Raw genomic sequence first — 19,702 nt, forward strand, 5'->3', positions numbered from 1 at the left:
TTCAAAACAAGATGCGTGAGCTTCATTGATTTTGCTTCCATTTTTTTATTTTTGAAGTAAGATTTTGCTTCCACCTTGTTCGGCACATAAATTAAAAATTTTATGTGATTCATAATATTGTTGTACAAAGAAGAAAATTAAAATAGCACGAGGTGGCAGGTCCAAAATTCCCAACACTATTCAAAGAATACAAATGTGGGATGTTTGGGGTATCCTCCCCACTACCCCTTACATGACCTCTAGTGGACCCTTACACGCACCCAAAATTTCAACTCAAACACAAAATAATATTAATAATAATACCCAAATGCTCATAAAAACCATTATATAAAGACATGTTATCAAGAACAACCTAAGTGTCTCAACTCTCAACACCATCCTCATCATTTTCACTAGCTTCTCTTGTTCTTTCATCCCTATCTCCTCATTCTCAATCACTTCAACCGTTTTTTTTTATTGTTAATTAGTCAACATTGTTAAAAAAAAAAACACCTTGCTTATGCATGTGGAACTTGTAGCACATATATAAAATAGTGCATATATAAGTATATCAATTTTTTTATAAAATAGTGCAAATATATAGTTGAGAAGATTATGGGAAACGTAGACTATGATGATTACCCTTGTTCGGGTATGAACGTTGATGAGAGTGTGCATGGTGTGGCAATTCCACCTCCTCAACCATTTTTGAAGTCTATGAAGTATTCAATGAAAGAGACTTTCTTTCCAGATGATCCATTGAGGAGGTTTAAGAATCAACCAGCTTCTAAAAAGTTGGTGCTTGGTCTTCAGTATTTTTTCCCCATATTTGAATGGGCACCAAGCTACACTTTTCAGTTCTTGAAATCTGATCTCATAGCTGGCATCACTATTGCTAGCTTGGCTATTCCTCAAGGCATTAGCTATGCCAAACTTGCCAACCTTCCTCCAATTCTTGGACTATGTGAGTTCTACTAGTATTAATTTGTTACTTAATTATCATATAAATATATACCATTTTTTTGGTTTTACTAAATGAAATAGGATTAATTACTAAAATTAGTAACAATGTGTTTTCAAATTCAAACTGGACATTAAATCGGTGTATTATCTGAATCATTGTTTACTTGCTCGAACTATGATCAATCTTCTCAAACAACTAATTGTAAAGAGTACCAGTTCACCATTCATCTAGTCACAATTCAACTATAGTAAGCCTCAGGGGTGGCCGGAGGGGCGGCAGCCCAGGGCACCGCGTTTGTAGGGGCACCAAAAACTATTATTTTTACTTAGTGAGTATTTTACAAATATATTTCTTTTTAACTCGTTTGGATTAATTATATTGAAAATATATTTTGTGAGAAACTTGATGATTGAATAAATCATTTGCAAAGAAATAAGACATTCAAATAATTAAAACGACACAACTTTATTGATTCATCCCGGGCACCAAAAATTTTAGGACTGACTAAGACTATTTGATTCGATTTCTCAAACATTAAAAAATAAAACCCATAAAAAATATTTTGTTGCTAAAATGTTTATTGAGAGAATCAAAGACTAGTTTATATATTTTTTTGGGACATTGATATGGACCTCAAAAAAGAGTCTATACCAATTACCAATTAGCAAAATAATATATTTTATAATAAGATAATCAGATTCAATAGTTTATTAAAAATTACTAAAAATGGTAATCGTAAACTTTGAACATTTTTTTAAGCACCATTTTCTTCCATATACTTTTCTTGCTAATTAACTTTTTTATTAACTCAACACTTTTCTTGTCATAATTAAATATTTATGTTATGACATGTTTTATTGATGTACATATTTTGCAGATTCAAGCTTTATACCACCGTTAATTTATGCAATGATGGGTAGTTCAAGGGATTTGGCAGTTGGAACTGTGGCAGTTGGATCTCTTCTGATGGGTTCCATGTTGGCCAATGAGGTTAATCCTACCCAAAATCCTAAGCTTTTTCTCCACCTTGCTTTCACAGCTACATTCTTTGCTGGACTTTTGCAAGCTTCATTGGGTCTCTTTAGGTAATAAAAATTCTAATCAATAATTAATAACTACTCTAAATATCGTTAAAAAGTAGTATGTTGTCATAAAGTAAACTACTATTAAAATGATATGTTAGTATGTTACTGGATATGGAAAAATAAATAAAATAATAGCAATATGGGAAAAAGGTAAGAATATATATATCCTAACCAGGATAGATATCTTGCCCTTCTTTTTGTGTTGTCTTGTGAAAAGATCTTGCAACTTTGCACCATGCAATGAGATTCGTCCATTTCGCATCCCATATTACTATTACATTATTACAATGAAGAATTAAATTATTCTGAATTAAGGCATATACTTGGTTTAATTAACAAAAAAATAAATACTTGGTTTAATAATTTACTACAAATATTAAATCTATCAATTGAACTGTAAAATAAAAATTCTTATTAAGTAATATAGTTGATATATAAAATTAAAAGTTCACTTGTTCTTAAAATTCTTTTAGCAAGTGTGATTGGTATATTCATTGTTTGTTTTCAGTCATATAGTTGAAATGATACAATTATTTTATGAATTTCCCTTTCCGAACGTTGCTATTTATCTAGAGAGTTTTTATCAAGAATTTATCAAGAAAATGTCTCAGCCAATTAAATTTGTTATTTGCCGGAAATCAAGGGAGGTAATGGTGTGTAATTAAGGAAATGTGTTAGCAAATACACTGTCTGGAAATTTTCTTGATATATTTTGTCACTGTATCTATCATTTCCCTTTCCTTAAATATTATTGATGCATGGTAATATAACAAGTTATAATAACGCATGAGGTGGGGTGCAGGTTAGGGTTTATCGTGGATTTCCTGTCACATGCAGCCATAGTAGGGTTCATGGGAGGAGCAGCTACAGTGGTTTGTCTACAGCAGCTGAAATCAATTCTAGGACTTGAACATTTCACCCATGCTGCTGATATCGTATCCGTCATGCGATCCATTTTTACCCAAACTCATCAGGTAGAAAAACTAAAAACGAAATCGGTTATATTTATACTGATCAAAAACTTATTCAAACCTATTTCTCTAGAGCGGGGTCTTGAACCAAGTTTCTCAAAATTGAAGAGAGAAACTCTCAATCATGCAATCTCTTGGAAGACCGGCTTAGTCAAACCTATTTTATATAAACAAACATATTTTATTTTTATAGTTACAATAATGCTATGTAACTTATCTGACTTAGTTTTTTACTCCAATAAAATTTTTGTTTATTTATTTGGTTATTGCAGTGGAGGTGGGAAAGCGCTGTGTTGGGATTTTGCTTCATTTTCTTTCTCCTTGTTACAAGATACTTCGTAAGTATTACCTAACACATATTCATTGGCATAAACTATAGAAATTTATTATTAAAAATTATTAATAATGCATGATCTAGATTTCTTTAGTTGCTATGATAATCTTTTTCTCACCAAATGATATTTACACAGCAAGAGCCATGACTATGACTGTGAAAGGATTAGATCCCAAATCTGTCACTTATTTCTCCTTGCATTAATTATTATGCTAGACTAGATGTTTATAGAAATTATGGGAATTAAAAATTAGCTTTGATTAATATCAATTTCTTCCTTACCCTAGCTGCTACTCTTGATAAGATAGATTAAAGTCAACAAATTTTCTCAGCGGCATTTGACGTTTAAAATTACTGCAGCCATGACAAAAGTAGCTACGTAGTATCATATCATAATCATACTATTATTACTGTATAATAAAATAAATAAATTTATATGCTATCATTTGTTACTAAAATTAATTTAACTTGAAATTGGAACTGCAACGGTGGTTTGTGACGTTAATTGATCAATGCAGAGCAAGAAACAACCGAGGTTCTTTTGGGTGTCAGCAATGACGCCGTTGGCGTCCGTTATACTGGGAAGTGTGCTGGTTTATTTCACTCACGCCGAGCACCACGGTGTTCAAGTGGTGAGCATTTCTCCGATTAGATTAATTTTTATGTGTTGACGGTACAATTTATTTTACACGTACATTCAATCAAATTTATATTATGATATGACTTTTTTTGTTCCTGTAAATATTTATATGCAAACAACAAGTTGGTTTGATTTAATCGGATAAATGTTAAAAAAGTTGTATCGTTAGTATATACAAATTAAATTCTTACATGTATATATTTGACACTCTAAATTTTACATATATATCAAATCACGTCATGTAGATATTTGTGAGAATATTTTATGAATTAAATTAAAAAAACGACATTATGATGTGATTTGATTAAAAGCATAAGTCATTTTTTTTTATAATTTTTTACTTTCCTTCAAGGATGATCTAATCATGATTTTATTAAATATACTTTGTATTAAATAAAATAAAATTGAATTGCATAGTCTATATTTTGTCACAACGCACTCAACAGAAAAGAGCCAAACACTGTTGAGTGCTATAGGGTCCAACCGAATACCACCCATATTCAATGAGTATTCTTATCTGGTAGGACCTGCAAATGAATCATTTTTCTAAAACCCACCATGAGTACACATGTTACATGTATACTTCACACTTTTTTAATTTCACAAATTGCAGTTTGATTTTTTAAATTAATGAAATAATTTATGAAATTGAAAAATCTTTCATTGTACATTAGCTCATTTATATGTAAGTAAAATTTAGATCAACAAAAATGTATATATTTACTCTAAATTTTAAACAAGATATATCAATTTTTGTTGATCAAACTTTATCTTATATACATGACATCGGAAGGATTAATTATCATATTACTACTTTTGTTGGACTAATATATATTATTTTTTGGTATTGTAATTGCCAAATTGGCACATGTTTCAGATAGGAGAATTGAAGAAAGGACTAAATCCACCATCACTCACAGATTTGGTATTTGTGTCACCATATATGACCACAGCTATCAAAACTGGCCTTATTGTTGGCATTATAGCTCTTGCGGTAACTACCTCTCAACTCAAACTCTTTTATTTCCTTTATTGCCTAATAATACACTTTTAGACATGGCAAAACTATAACGTGACTTAACATGTGTGCACAACATAATAAAGACACACTCTAACTCTAATATGTCACATCACATCCTTAACCAAAGAAGAATGAAATGAAACTAGACAAGGCATTGAGGCAATAACTTTATTATTGGTGGATTTATATGTTTTTGTCAAATGCTCATCATATGGACATGGTCCTCCTCATTTGACAATTATTTCGATACAAGTCAAATTGTGTCTTCAAGAGACAAAGTTACTTGAATGCACACCAGATCACATGACCTTTACCAATAGTTCTAGGGCATTATCTTTGTATCTATTCCTATATAATTTTATACAAAAGCATATACCTCTTTATTTACATTTAAAAGAATAAATTGAAATTATTATATGCTTGTTTGCAAGCTTGTTACCTTGCCAAGGTTTATATGAGGTCATAATCATATTGATTGCATAATTTGTTAGTAGTCATTAAACACAAACACAATAGGTTTTTTCTCTTCTCTCAAAAAAAAAAAAAAGGTTTTGGTGCATATATATGAAAGTTATTTGTAGTGGACAAACATGTACATCATGCCATAGTTGTTACTACAAGATTTAAGTAGAAAGAGTTGACCTTATACTACTCTTTTTTAAAAACAAAATGGGCTAATGAAAATTATTATTAATTAAAATGACATTAATGATCATTTTAGAACCGGTTCTATGAGAAAATTATTAATAGTCATTTTACAACCGGCTCCAAGAGAATTTGAATTATTTGAATTTCATCCCTTGATATTACAAGGTCAAACTCTTATCATTTAGCTGACACCTTATCGAATACTTATCATATTCAAAATTCTTTTAATTATATCATGAGGATACTTTTAAATCTATGAAATGGCACATGCAATGCCTTTCTTCCAATTAAATGTCATATGTAATAGACAAAGTCCTAGATATGCTAATTTAGTTAACGTAGATTTCAATAGGATCTTGAATGTTGGTGCTGTTTTTCAGGAAGGAATAGCTGTGGGAAGAAGCTTTGCAATGTATAAAAATTACCATATTGATGGCAACAAAGAGATGATAGCTATTGGAACCATGAACATAGTTGGTTCTTTCACCTCTTGCTACCTCACAACTGGTAAACATCATCACCAAATCTTAACATCAGTATTACTTCTGTACATTAATTGCTAACATGTTTTTTGTTATAAAAATGATAACTCTTTCAGGGCCATTTTCGCGTTCGGCCGTGAACTATAATGCTGGATGCAAGACAGCAGCATCCAACATTGTGATGTCAATTGCAGTCATGTTGACACTGTTGTTCTTGACACCTTTGTTCTATTACACTCCTCTGGTGGTACTAGCAGCCATAATTGTATCTGCAATGCTTGGACTTATAGATTATGAAGCAGCCATCCATCTCTGGAAGATTGACAAATTCGATTTTTTCGTCTGCATTAGCGCATATATGGGCGTTGTCTTTGGCAGTGTTGAAATTGGCTTAGTCATAGCAGTATGTATCAATAGTCTCTTTGTTCTCCCACTTCTCAGTCTGGTATATAAATTTATGAAATTAATGTGTTTTCTTATGTTTAGGTTGCAATATCAGTGCTTCGGTTACTACTATTTGTTGCAAGGCCAAGGACATTTGTTTTGGGAAACATTCCAAATTCTGTAATATACAGAAACATTGAGCATTATCCGAATGCAAATCGTGTTTCCGGAATTCTAATTCTAAAGATTGATGCACCAATTTACTTTGCCAATGCAAGCTATTTAAGAGAGAGGTAAGATACCTGAAAATTTGCTTTTTTCCTTTTTCTTTCTCTAGCATGTGAAATTTTCTGGCCTGGAATAATTTGACACACAAGGAAACTGTTATTGTTCATAGGATCTCAAGGTGGATCGATGAAGAGGAAGACAGAATTAAAGATACAGGGGAGACAATTTTGAATTATGTTATACTGGATATGAGTGGTGAGTAATGAGCCTTTGAGATATGGCAATTAATCAAAACATGGTTATTAGAATTTTCAGTCTAACTTGCAGTGTAATTTTATTGGCAGCTGTTGGAAATATTGATACAAGTGGAATAAGTATGCTTGAAGAGACTAAAAAGATGGCTGAAAGAAGAGAGCTGCAAGTAATTATTTCTCTAGTGTCATTTGCTAATCATGAACCAAATATTTTTTATAGCTTATTCATTGTAGCATCTTTGTTAACCTTTAAATCTTTTCATTCCTATGATTACAGCTTGTTTTGGTCAATCCTGGAAGTGAGGTGATGAAGAAACTCAACAAATCCAGCTTCCAAAAGGATGTAGGAGGAAATTGGATCTATCTGACAGTGGAAGATGCTGTTAGAGCATGTAACTTTGCATGCAAAACAAATCCCAAAAGAGATGAATCAGAGGGTTGGAACAATGTCTGAGCTATATATATTAATGCATGATTTAAAGAGCTCATAAGCTTTTTTGTTTTCTTCTAAGTTATGTATTATTACTATTACAATATGTGGCATGAGAGTTTGTGAATCATGCCACTAAATATTTTGAGCCATAGGAAAATGAAAGATGTATGAGTCTTCAACTTTCTCAATTTGCATCCTAATTCCTAAGTTGGAAGAAATTTCCTACATAAGTTGTTGAGTTCTTATGCAACAATATGCTTGTTAATCTATTCAAATGTAAAGCATTTACCATGAGAATTATAAATGGCCTTTGAAAAGGTTCTGGAACTGGAGAAAATTAAAGGTTACTGATCATAAGTTTTCAAGTTTAAATCATGACAGTGCAAAAAAATAAAACCTTCAACACTATCAAGTTACATACATATCTTTCAAGAACAATCAAAATATTACACAATAATCAACATTACATGGATCCGACTGGAACTTGACTCGGATCCCTTAAGCAAGGTCTTGGGTTTGAGCCTCGTGGATGAAAAAAATGTGGTTGAGAGGGGAGACCTCACTAAAGGTGACCGGTCAAGTTTGCCTGCGGAGATTAGTCATATGCGAAGTTGGTGGATACTTTGCACCGGTAACATGCTTACCAAAAAAATATCTCACATCATAAATCACCAATCATGAAAAAAATCCCAGATGAAGAGTGTTGAGTGAGAAAAAAATCAGAGGAAATTAACATTTTACATTTCCCACTGTAAGTATATCCACACATGCATTAAACCAGAAATTAAGGAAGGGATTATTCAAAATTTTATATGAAAAAAGATGAGAAAAAGAAACGGAAAAGTTCCATCCTAGCCTCTTCTTGCAAATACATGAGGCACAAACATGTACAGAAGGATCGAAATATGACTTGTATCGTCTTAAAGCATCTATAGAAAGGAAAATATACAAACAAAAACGCTAATGTCTCATGGAATCGAAACTATGGCAGAAATCAATCACCCTTAGTGGGTGGCCTTACACATGCACAAAAAGGTGTTTTCTTCTTCTTTTGGTTGTTGGTTTTTGTCGCACCATAGAGATAATCCTGCAAACGTACTCTCCGACTTTGATCGGCCATTTTGGTTTTCTCTTTGCTTTCTTTTGCATCATTGAGTTTCAAAAGAAGAAACTGAAGTCTTTGAACCTCCAACTGAAGTTGTCCTATTTTTTCTGATCCTCTCTGTGCTTGTTCCGAAACTCTCCTCCTGCTGACACTTCCAATCTCATCTGATTCTGATGAAGCTCTCCCAGCTGAAGACAGTGCACCCTCTTCTACATTCTTCACCAGCTTGCGGTTGGCATCGAACAACTTCATTACAGTCTCCTGAGACGCTTCAAACTGCTCTTTAACGGTATCATACTCGGCACTTTTTCCCTTTGTACTCTTCTCAATAGTTTCCACTTTCTTCATCAAATCTTGTATGGTTATTTGAAGGTTCGTTAACTTCTGTGCATCAGAATCAAGTCTTTCCAAAACCCTACTCTTGTTGTCTTCTTCACGTGGCCGTGACATTCTTCTTGAGATCTCTAACTTGTCCACCCCCAACTCCTTTTCCACCAAGGAATCTCCTGAAGGATGTTTGTTGTATGTTTCCTTGGATGCTCTTCTTTGACGACGATCTTCTGCCGGTTCTGCCGCAATCTTCTGTGCCTTATCAGAAGTTTCCCACAACTCAAGCATATGATCATCAGACTCAAGAGTTCCTCCCCTGCTTACTCCATATGATGAACATTCAGATATTTGATCAAGCATGATGTCTTTTGGAAGCACTTCAATCTCAGTTACAGGATTATCTGGCCTTAAACTCCCCATTTTCTGTTCAATCTCCTTTGCTTCTTGAATCTCTCTCATTTCAACATTGGCTTTGGAACTTGCGTTAAAATTCTTAACTGCCATTGAAATTTCATTGATCCTCCTCGGCAGGTCTTGGAAGTCGAGGAGAGGATCTGGTGCCGTAACAGATTGATCTTCATCTGCTTGTTGACCATTTTCATTGTATTGGTGATTCACCAAATTTTTAACCTGGAAATGGTGATTATAGAACAAATAAAATCAAATTATATGCATAAAGAAAGGAAATAATAGTTGGTTACAAGTAGAAAAGGAGGAAATTAATTTCCCTTTCGTCACAAAATCATCAATAAATGACCTGGCATTACATTAAAACAAAAAGTCACAACCAAATACTGAAACAATATGTCAATACCTCTGGTTTTTCATAGTCATGATGTTTTGCATTTCCAAGAGTCTGCATCTCCAGAGATGTAACACAATCATTCAAAGCACTGATAGCTGGGACATACGCAGCTAATTGATCACACATTTTCCCATTTTCACCTTCCAACTTGCTAACTAATTCTTTCAGCTGTTCTCTTTCCATGTCTTTCGAGTAGTTTATGCTCTCAAGATGCTCACATGTATCAGCTAGCTCAAAGGCCTTCCCTTGAAGCAGTGTTTCATTGACAGCAGAAACCTGCAGTTCAGCAAAGAGTTCTGCAGCCTGGGTTTCCCATTGTTCAATCTCATTTATTCCTTCATGTACTTCATAACTTAGCTTCTCTTCCCTTAGCTTAGTTTCTTCAAGTTCTTGGTGTAGGAACTTCATTTCAGACTCCAATTTCTGGTTCACTTCACTTAGGCATCCAAGCTCTTCATTTTGACGGTCCTTGTCTGAGGACAATTGGAAAATTTGATTAGCTTGCTCTTCAAGTTTCCCCTTGGCATCATCATATCTAATCTTCAGATCTTCCGCCGTTCTTTGCAATTCTGTTTTCTCGGTGTGTAAAGCATGAAACGTCTTGGCTGCTTCCGAAAGCACTTTTTCCTTTTGACACAACATGTCCCTTTCATTCCTAATCTGACAAGTCAATTGATCATTGATAGATTCAACTAAATTCAATTCAACATTTGACTTCACAAATAACTCTTTAAGATGAGAATTTTCCATTTCTTCACTTTCTAATTTGTGTGCCATTATCTTCAATCTGTCCTCCAGGTTATTATTTTCTGAACCGAGCTTATCAAGTTCTTGACCAAGCTGTTTAAGTTCCTGGAGTTTTTCAGAGATAATATTCTGGTAAATCGCAGAAATATTAGATTGAACGAATGTCTCGTGGGACAGGAAACAAAGTTCTTCTTCCAAGTTACCCTTCTCCTCACTCAGATCTTCAAATCTTCCCATCAAGGAGTTTTTCTCTTCAAGTATCGTGCAACTTTTTTCCTGTAAGTTGTTGTGGCTCTTTTCAAAGTTTGATAGCTCTTTGCGTAGATTAACTATTTCTGTTGTCATAGCTTCCATTCTCTCTTCTCCTTTGCTTATTGCCAACTTCAACTCCTGATTCTTTTCCAATACCTTTTGGAACTCTATTTGCAATGCCGTGAACTGCTTAGACTGTATCCTGGACTCCTCATCAAGTTCTCGTTTTTCTATCACAAGATTTTCTACAGTCAGTTTCAACTGCTCAAGAAATGTAATCAGAACTGAATTCTCAATGGCCAAGTGGTGGCTTTCCTTGAAAATCGTGTCAAAAGACTTCTCTCTCTCCTTAAGTTTTCCATGTATATGGTTCAGGAGAGTTCGGTCTTCGTCAAGCATATCTTCAAAGAAATTCTCGCCGTGAATGTCAAGAGTCTTCAACACCTGATGCAGCCCAACCCTTAGTATTTTAATTTTCTCAGACAAAGAATCCACATCATCTTGCTTTTGAATATTTTCAGTCTCCAATTTAGAAATAATTTTGTCAGACATTTTGGATGCCTCCAAAAGTCTCTGGCACTCAACTAGGAGGGAAAAGTTCCTTTTCTCCAAATCTTGGATACACTTCTGCAAGATGAAAATTTCAATCTGAGCAGTTAGAGATCTATCCAGTTCCTCCTCGTATTCTTGTTCCCGGCACTTTGCATCTTCTTTCAGAATATCAATTTGTAATTCCTTGTTGGCCACTTCATCTTCATTCAACTTCAAGACTCTGCAATGCTCTTCCCTTTGGGAATATAGAGAAACCAGTAGCTCTTCTACCTTTTTAAGTGACGACTCCCTTTCTCCTTTTAGTTCCAAATGCATTAGTTCCAATTCACTGTGTTGCTTTTCAAGATCTTTCAGAATTTGCTGAGTGGTGTTCAACTCTGAAACTAAGGCTTCTTTCTCTGAAAAGATACTGGACTTTTCATGGTCAAGTAACTGGCACACGTCTTCTAAGATCTTTGACTTCCCTCTTAGTACATCAAGTTCGGTACTGACATCAAATAGTGAATTTTCCAAAAGGTTGTTATTTTCCGAGAGCTTCTCAAGCTTTTCAGTTGTGGCTTGTAATTGGGAAAACAAGGTGGCCTTCTCAGCAGCAAGAGTTGATTTCTCCACAAGCAGAGACTGGCATGTTCCTTCCAACACATTTACTTTTCCTCTGACACTATCCAACTCAGCATTCAAGTCTGAAATGGAATTCTCTAAAACAGAATTCTTCTCCAAAAGCTTCTCCATGGTTTCCAATTTTACCAAAAGAGCCAGTTTCTCATCTTTTTCAGCCTCACATGTCTCCTTCAGCTTTGAGTTCTCGTCTTGCAATTGTTTCACCGATGAGCCAAAGCACTGTGGATCTAAATCAGCTGACCTGACCTCGTCGATCATAGCTTCATGTTTTTTATTCATATCATTAAGCTCCTCTTTAAGACAGTAAATTTCTTGCTGAAGAGCATTTCTTTCATTAAGTCGCAGCTCAACCTCCTGTTCAAGTTTCTCTATTGTCTCTTTCAAATTCAATATCTCATCCTGCAAAGTTTGTATGGACAAAGATGAAGAAATCTTGAGCTCATTTAGAATTTTGTTTTCCTCATTGACACGGTGCACTTCATCTTCTAGAGACTGCTTATGTGATTCGACATTCCCTAGGATTTCCACTTTATTGTGAAAGTCAGCGGCAAGAGCTCTAAGGTCTTCCTGAGATTGAGAATGCAAATGTTGAAGAGTTTGGAAAGCAGTTTCAGCCTCAATGAATCGCAATCTCTCCTCTTGTAAGGAACTCCAAAGTTTACCCAATTCTTTCTGCTTCTCGTTAAGTTCTTCACTTTGAGATCCCATCTTGTGTGCCAAAGACTGTAATTCAGACTGTAGAGTGTGATTTGATGTTTCCAAAAGAAGACACTTCTGTTCAGAACTATGTAACTTTTCAACCTCATCGTCTATCTTAGAATTTAACCTACGCACCTCCTCTTCAGCACAAGAGAGTTTATGTTCCAGACTGGAAATTATCTCCAAGCATTGCTGATATTGAAGAGCAGCATCTTCCTTCTCTTCATTAAGTTTAGTAACTTCCAACTTCAAAGCTTCGATTTCATTTTCAGCTAAATTAGCTTGCTCATTAATCCTTCTAACTTTCTCCTCGGATTCTTTTAATCTCTCCTCCAGTTTTGATAATGTCTCCAAGCATTGTTTATATTGAACAAGGGCAGCTTCCTTTTCAGATTCTACTCGAACAAGGTCCTGCTTCAAAGACTCAACTTCAATTTCAGCTCTAGTAGCACGTTCGTTGAACTCTCCTGCATCCTTCTGAGCAAAAGAAATATTTTTCTCCAGATCTGTTATTTTCTCCAAGCATTCCTGGTACTGAAGAAGAGTAGCTTCCCTTTCCGCCTGTATTTTGATTACCGCTTCCTTCAAGTCTTGAACTTCAGCTTCTGCTTTGCTTGCTCGTCCATCGACTCTTTGATAATTCTCTTGTGCAGAAGACACTTCTAATTCAAGATTAGACAATTTCTCCAAACTCTGCTGATACTGAAGCAAACCAGCTTCCTTTTCATCCTCCAATTTGGCAAGGGCTTTCTTTAAGGCCGAAATTTCTGCTTCGGCTTTTGTCACGCGTTCAGACTCAGACAAGACATGAGCCTTAGTGCCACGGCCTCCATTATTTAGCTCACTATTCTCCTCCTGCGTCTCTAAAAAATTGAGCCCCCTTCGAGCATGCCGTTCAAACTTTGCATGTTCTCGAGGGATGAGGAGATCATTGAGTTGTCTTAAACCTGTCTTGTTCAAAGCAGAATTCGGTTCTTCACTATCTGCTCCATTTCTTTTCATAAAATGAGCATCTTTTTCTGATTCATCAGAGTCCAGAAATGTACGTGAAGGGTGGCGTGTTTCTGGAGTACGTGGCTCTGTCTCCATGGAAGTAACCATTGGTAAATCGTCTGTAATCATCACAGGAATTTGATTAGGAAATGCTTCAGCCATGGTCCGATGAGCATGACGGATCACTCCAGTTGCATGATCATATCTCTCGGCCAATGCACGGTATGCCCTATAAAACTCTTCAACCATTTTCATAAGCTCTGGGCGCTTTTTATAGTACATTTCCGCTCTCCTGGCAAAGGAATCTGCATCTTCTTCAATGAGCTTAATCATTTGCTTCACCTTGACGTCCATATCTGTGCATCACGAGATATCATTGAGATAAGTTCAGAGGATGGATTATCATAAAAAATAAATATCGTCATATCTTTCTCGGTAATTAAGCCAATAACTCATATAATACAAACTAGAAGTGCATGTAGAATGTCCCTGAAGGAAACAGCTGAAATTTTCTAAAACCAAATAAATCATGTCACCACACGCTTCAACATCTATAGTTATAAAAGGAAAAGAATTTTGAACAAGATACAAAATAACGATGATTCAGAAATATACGTAAAAAAAAAACATCCGGTAGTTTTGAAAAAAATGCTTCTATAAAAGTCCATATAACAGCTTAATAAAGTCTCAGCTTGAGTGTTTCCTATAACCAGAAGAACATTCCAAAGTGAAACTGAAACAGATTTAAATCATATTACATCATTGTGCCAGCCAGACATTGATGAAATATACTTCTATTGTCCATTCGAATACTCTAAAATCTTTTAGCAAAAATATAATACTTCCACACAATAACTTTTAAGGTATCATAGCAATCTCGGTAACTACTAAACCCATCAACAAAATAAATTATGCTCAATTAAACTTCAAAATTAAACTTCCTTTGAAGTTTAATGTAAAAACATTAATTTGTCCTATACTACGGATAAGAAAACAACAATACATGATGCAACTCAACCTCAAACCAAGAATGTGTCAAGTCACGAAAAATAACTGTTTTCATATGTTAAACAAAGCTACTACCAAAGCCAGAAAGATAGGAGGCATTACCTGTAAGATTTTCTTGGAGCCATTTTGAGTTCTTGGGACTTATGTGGCTATCCCACCACCAAGAATACATTCTCCTAGAATCTGCATGAGACCGAGTCGCCGTCGCCATCACCGCTTTCTGTTCTATTGTTGTAAGTACTTTATTAATCCTTGAAAGACATGAAGAGGCAAAATCTTCATATGCTTTTGACTACAAAGTCAACCAAGTCATCGCAGTTTCTGCTTCTGTGTGTATTCATTGGAACAAACAAAACAAAAACATGTCAAATTCTTCAGTTTCAGATTAATCAAATTGATGAATATTTATTTTCTCAAATTGATTGATCTGAAGGATAACAAAAAAAAAACATACCTGATTGGTTGAACTTGGATTTTCTTTCTCAAATTCCAAAACTGAATGAACAAAATTCTGATATGCTGGAATGAATACAAACTACCTGATCGTCCAATAAATACAATAGAAAATGACAAAATAATACTATCAGAATTTTGTAATAAAATCAATAAATAACCCATCATACTTTTGTAAATCAACAATAACAGCTTAGTTTTCAAGCATGAGAAAAATACAAATCAATTATAAGTTCTCAAATTGTAACAAGAATTTCTGATGAATTTATAATATATCACATGATCAGATAGCAACCATATAACTGAAAAAACTACATGATCAATATGTATATAAAAAAAAAAAAAAACTACATGATCAATCAAAACAAATTGATTAAACTTAAAATTGAAATAAAAAACTTAAGATCAAAGTTAAGTGGAAAGATAACTGAATTGAGCAAAAGAAAACATAATTGAGATAGATATGATGTTACTCACCAAAATGAAAGTAAAAAAATAATCAAAATTTTATGGCGGCTATGAACAAAGTTCAGCTAGCTCCTATGATGAAATTTAGTGTCATCCCATGTTGGTTAGATCTCCGTGAGTTGTGCAAAAACACAGTACACAATGTTGTCTGTCTGTGTGTAACTCACTTTCTCTATGTTTTTTTATTTTTTGTTTTTACTTTGGCTTTTGATTTTGGTTAGCTGGGTTGGTGGCACTTTGTCCCCTCACCAGCGAAGAGACATTTGGCTTCAAAATAGTGGGTGGAGGATTGGTGCTAAATTAAACTGATGAATTATGCTAATATTAAACCTTCTTTAATTATATTATCAATTTAATTAGTACTATTTGTCATTTGGTATTAAAGATTATTAAAGGTTACAAGTCATATTCAAAGGCATTTAAAACGCTTGAATTTTCAGTTTAGAAAAAATTATTTGTATTAGTTGGACTTGGACTCTTCTTTTTTAGGTGAATGTATCAGGTGTATTTCATATGTATCATCACTTAAATAATTGTATATGTTTCATATGAATCTGGTCTAATTTTTTTAACTAAAAACATCATCTTCTAAATTTATTATTACTTAAATAATTTTTTTGAGCAATCACTTAAATAATTGTATATGTTTCAGATGGAATTTGATCCAATTTTTTAACCAAAAACATCAACTTTTGTTAACCTAAATGTGTCTTATAGATAGAACCGGAGTATATTTGAAGTATTGTCGATTTCCAAGTGTAAATATTTTTAGTCAAAATTTGAACATTGATTTGTCACAACATAGAATGTTGATCACTTACGCTAGATGTAACGCCCTCCTTTTATTTAATTATTTTTTTATTAAGTTAGAATCTATTTATGTGATTTATTTATATATATGAGGTGTTAGTATTTTATTATGTGGCATTATTCTATTATTTATTAGAATATGAGAATTATTAGTGTAAGTAAAATTGAAGGTTAGAATAGAAATAAGAATAAGTTATTGGGCCTAAATAGATTTAGGAAGAGTGATTAGTATTATAAATAAGGAAGCTTAGGTTAGAAAGAATTTTTACGTTAAACCGCTTTTTGGAGAAAGAGGAGATAGTGGAAAACTCAGAGAGAGAACCCTAGGAACGAAGAACGCTGCTTTTGATTTCAGAAAAACAATCTAAGGTAAGGGTGAGACTATCTTTCACTAATATTAAGTCTGTAGATCATTAGATTGCATCTAACGTGTTTTAGGATGAGTATTGTAAGATTATGAGAATTAGGGTTTGAGTGAGAATTGATGATTAGGTGATGAAAACCCGTTGAATTGATGTAAGGGGGAGTCTCTATTCACCGTAAGGGTTGTATGAACATGTGGGTAGTGAAGGGTTGTTAATTTTCATTTTTTTTTATTTATTTGATGAATCTATGATTAAATTCTTGTTTTTTTATGTTGCTGAACTATACGTTTGATTTTAAGTAATTTTATTGCACTAGAAAACCGATGTATACCATTTAAGATTTCTGCTACTGTTTAAATTTTAAAAGTCAGCAATATTTATATGTTTGTAGATGAAAAAGATACATCTTCTTATATATTAATATGTAGAAAAGTTTTAAAATTGAAGACATCGAGATTTGATACTCCTTATATCTATATATATCGGATAGTAAGACCAAGCAATGGTTCATAATATAATGCCCAGGAATTGTCCCGTAATATGATAGTTGTATTTTGAATTTCTTCAATACATCCATTAGATGAGCTCTTAGGAATATATATATTTTTGTTTATCTATCTATCATGGTGTCCTTCATTATGCAATTAGGATTAACAGTCTTCTTTAGCTACGAGTATATACCATTCATGGCCTTTAAACACTATTATAGCCAATACAGTTTGTCGTTATAAAAATAAGGATTGGCTTCTTCTAATTTTTCTTGAAATACGGATTCTAGAATTGGTTGTTTATTCTTATAAAGATTTGTTTCTTTTGTTTTAGAAAACCATTGATTTTAGATTTTCTTTTCTTCTATTTAAAAATTTATTTGGTATACGTGAATCAGTTTTAGCATCATTTTCTATATATGAAAATGTCAGTTTTTGCTTGATTTAAAATTGAATAATTGACTTATAGTATGATTGTGATGTTTGATTTGATGTGATATTATATTATGTGTATTAATGTGTTATTTGAAGATGTATGATTTAATGATGATGTGAAAAAGATGTGTAATTGTCGAGTCATCTAAAGATGTGCTATTTGAAGTTGTGTGAATTAAAGGTGTGTTATATAAAGATATGTTATTTGAAGTTGTGTGATTTAAAGATGTGTTATATAAAAGTTGTTATATGCTGCACTTGTTGCTGTTTGCTGTTGTTGACCATTAATGTCATAAAGTTGTAAGTGTCGGTCTAAGTCAAAGAGTTTGTTAGGTCGTCGAGTCGTTATGAAGTCATCAAGTTGTTAAGATGTTATGTTGTCAAGATGTTAAGATGTCATAGATGTTCATGAAGTTTCTAAGACGTAAGATGTTGAGTCCATGCATACTCATTTAAAGATGAGGGCTCATGCCCTGGAGCTTTTGCTCAAACACGACGATGGAGCTTTTGCTCAACCATGACGATGGAGCTTTTGCTCAAACACGACGATGGAGCTTTTGCTCAACCATGACGATGGAGCTTTTGCTCAACCACGACGATGAGGGCTTATGCCCTAAAATGGTACCACATGCATTTGCATTTCATGATGATTCGAGATGGTTTAAGACGTTAAGAGTTGCATAGTCGAGTCTAGATGCATTGTCAAGTCAAGTTGTTAAGTTGTGATGTTTTAACGAATTGCCTTGTGATGTCTTTTAGTATGATGATATGTGACGATGACTGTGACTGCTATATGATGATATTTTGCTAAGATGAATGATGATGTTTATGTATTTAATTATAGTTGTTAAATTATAAGATGTTTATGTTGTTAAATGTAATTTATGATTTATAAGCTTAATATTATTGTTTGAGAAATCTCACCCCTTCTGCGTATATGTTGCCTCGACCGTGGGTAATGTGCAGGTAATAAAGACTAGCTGTGTTCGTGAGTAGACTCCTCACATCGTGTCTAGGATGCTCTGATACGTAACGGGATGGGGATTTTAATACTATTTTCTGTTCCTTTACGTATTGTTTTTGAAGTTTAAGAATTATTTTTGAACTAAGATTTATGAGACTTTTATGATGAGGCCTGCGTGCCAAAGACTATTTTAGATGTTGAATTAATTCCGCTGCGAGATATTAAATAATTTGTTGATTGAATTTGAAGGATAAATATTTATTTATTCCATTTATGATTTTTAAGAAATGTGACATTCCGTTTTGTGAAGAAAAACTCTGATTTTATTAAGAAATTTTTACGTTGGGAAAACGGGGTGTTACAATTGGTATCAGAGCAGATCGGTCCGTCCGGCCAAGTAGATGAGTCGTTGTGTCGTGTCGTCATGTTTTCTAGTTAGTAGTTATGTTTTTTTACGTGATCATGTCTAACTGACTAACTTTGATGTGATTTTTGTGTATTGTTTGAAGTTCTATTGTGTTATATATTGTTTAAGATATTTAAGCAATAATTAAATTCATTTTCTCTTATGCTCTGAATTTCGAGGACGAAATTCTTTTAAGTTGGGGAGAGTTGTAACGCCCTCCTTTTATTTAATTATTTTTTTATTAAGTTAGAATCTATTTATGTGATTTATTTATATATATGAGGTGTTAGTATTTTATTATGTGGCATTATTCTATTATTTATTAGAATATGAGAATTATTAGTGTAAGTAAAATTGAAGGTTAGAATAGAAATAAGAATAAGTTATTGGGCCTAAATAGATTTAGGAAGAGTGATTAGTATTATAAATAAGGAAGCTTAGGTTAGAAAGAATTTTTACGTTAAACCGCTTTTTGGAGAAAGAGGAGAAAGTGGAAAACTCAGAGAGAGAACCCTAGGAACGAAGAACGCTGCTTTTGATTTCAGAAAAACAATCTAAGGTAAGGGTGAGACTATCTTTCACTAATATTAAGTCTGTAGATCATTAGATTGCATCTAACGTGTTTTAGGATGAGTATTGTAAGATTATGAGAATTAGGGTTTGAGTGAGAATTGATGATTAGGTGATGAAAATCCGTTGAATTGATGTAAGGGGGAGTCTCTATTCACCGTAAGGGTTGTATGAACATGTGGGTAGTGAAGGGTTGTTAATTTTCATT

At 33.6% G+C, this 19,702-nt stretch overlaps 2 protein-coding genes across 2 annotated transcripts; one reads left to right on the top strand and one right to left on the bottom strand.

Annotated features, from left to right (window-relative positions):
• The first annotated feature begins 354 nt into the window (after positions 1–354).
• On the top strand, positions 355–7,648 carry LOC146956499 (sulfate transporter 3.1-like). Its single transcript, XM_085729172.1, has 12 exons — positions 355–943; positions 1,821–2,028; positions 2,831–3,002; positions 3,272–3,337; positions 3,852–3,965; positions 4,851–4,967; positions 6,023–6,149; positions 6,241–6,527; positions 6,611–6,801; positions 6,906–6,991; positions 7,081–7,157; positions 7,268–7,648. The coding sequence occupies exons 1-12, from the start codon at positions 595–597 to the stop codon at positions 7,442–7,444; spliced, it is 1,971 nt and encodes a 656-aa protein (XP_085585298.1). The 5' UTR covers positions 355–594; the 3' UTR covers positions 7,445–7,648.
• A 559-nt stretch (positions 7,649–8,207) lies between these two features.
• Positions 8,208–15,665, bottom strand: LOC146956500 (protein NETWORKED 1D-like). Its single transcript, XM_085729165.1, has 5 exons — positions 15,466–15,665; positions 14,990–15,074; positions 14,638–14,862; positions 9,673–13,883; positions 8,208–9,488 (listed from the first exon to the last, which is right to left on the bottom strand). Exons 3-5 carry the CDS (start codon positions 14,744–14,746, stop codon positions 8,418–8,420), a joined length of 5,391 nt encoding a protein of 1,796 aa, XP_085585291.1. The 5' UTR covers positions 14,747–14,862; positions 14,990–15,074; positions 15,466–15,665; the 3' UTR covers positions 8,208–8,417.
• Positions 15,666–19,702: the final 4,037 nt, after the last annotated feature.

Source organism: Medicago sativa, chromosome 1, assembly GCF_051527215.1.
Source record: "Medicago sativa cultivar Bolivia chromosome 1, Bolivia_mono, whole genome shotgun sequence".
In the NCBI taxonomy this organism is placed as follows: domain Eukaryota; kingdom Viridiplantae; phylum Streptophyta; class Magnoliopsida; order Fabales; family Fabaceae; genus Medicago; species Medicago sativa.

What these genes read in the sequence shown, in the direction of transcription:
- LOC146956500 (XM_085729165.1), bottom strand. Translation starts at nt 14,746, where the DNA reads ATGGCGACGGCGACTCGGTCTCATGCAGATTCTAGGAGAATGTATTCT. An exon ending in GCTCCAAGAAAATCTTACAG is followed by an intron (nt 13,884 to 14,637) that starts GTAATGCCTCCT and finishes CGTGATGCACAG; the next exon opens with ATATGGACGTCAAGGTGAAG. An exon ending in ATGACTATGAAAAACCAGAG is followed by an intron (nt 9,489 to 9,672) that starts GTATTGACATAT and finishes CACCATTTCCAG; the next exon opens with GTTAAAAATTTGGTGAATCA.
- LOC146956499 (XM_085729172.1), top strand. Translation starts at nt 595, where the DNA reads ATGGGAAACGTAGACTATGATGATTACCCTTGTTCGGGTATGAACGTT. An exon ending in GCTTCATTGGGTCTCTTTAG is followed by an intron (nt 2,029 to 2,830) that starts GTAATAAAAATT and finishes GGTGGGGTGCAG; the next exon opens with GTTAGGGTTTATCGTGGATT. An exon ending in TTTTTACCCAAACTCATCAG is followed by an intron (nt 3,003 to 3,271) that starts GTAGAAAAACTA and finishes TGGTTATTGCAG; the next exon opens with TGGAGGTGGGAAAGCGCTGT.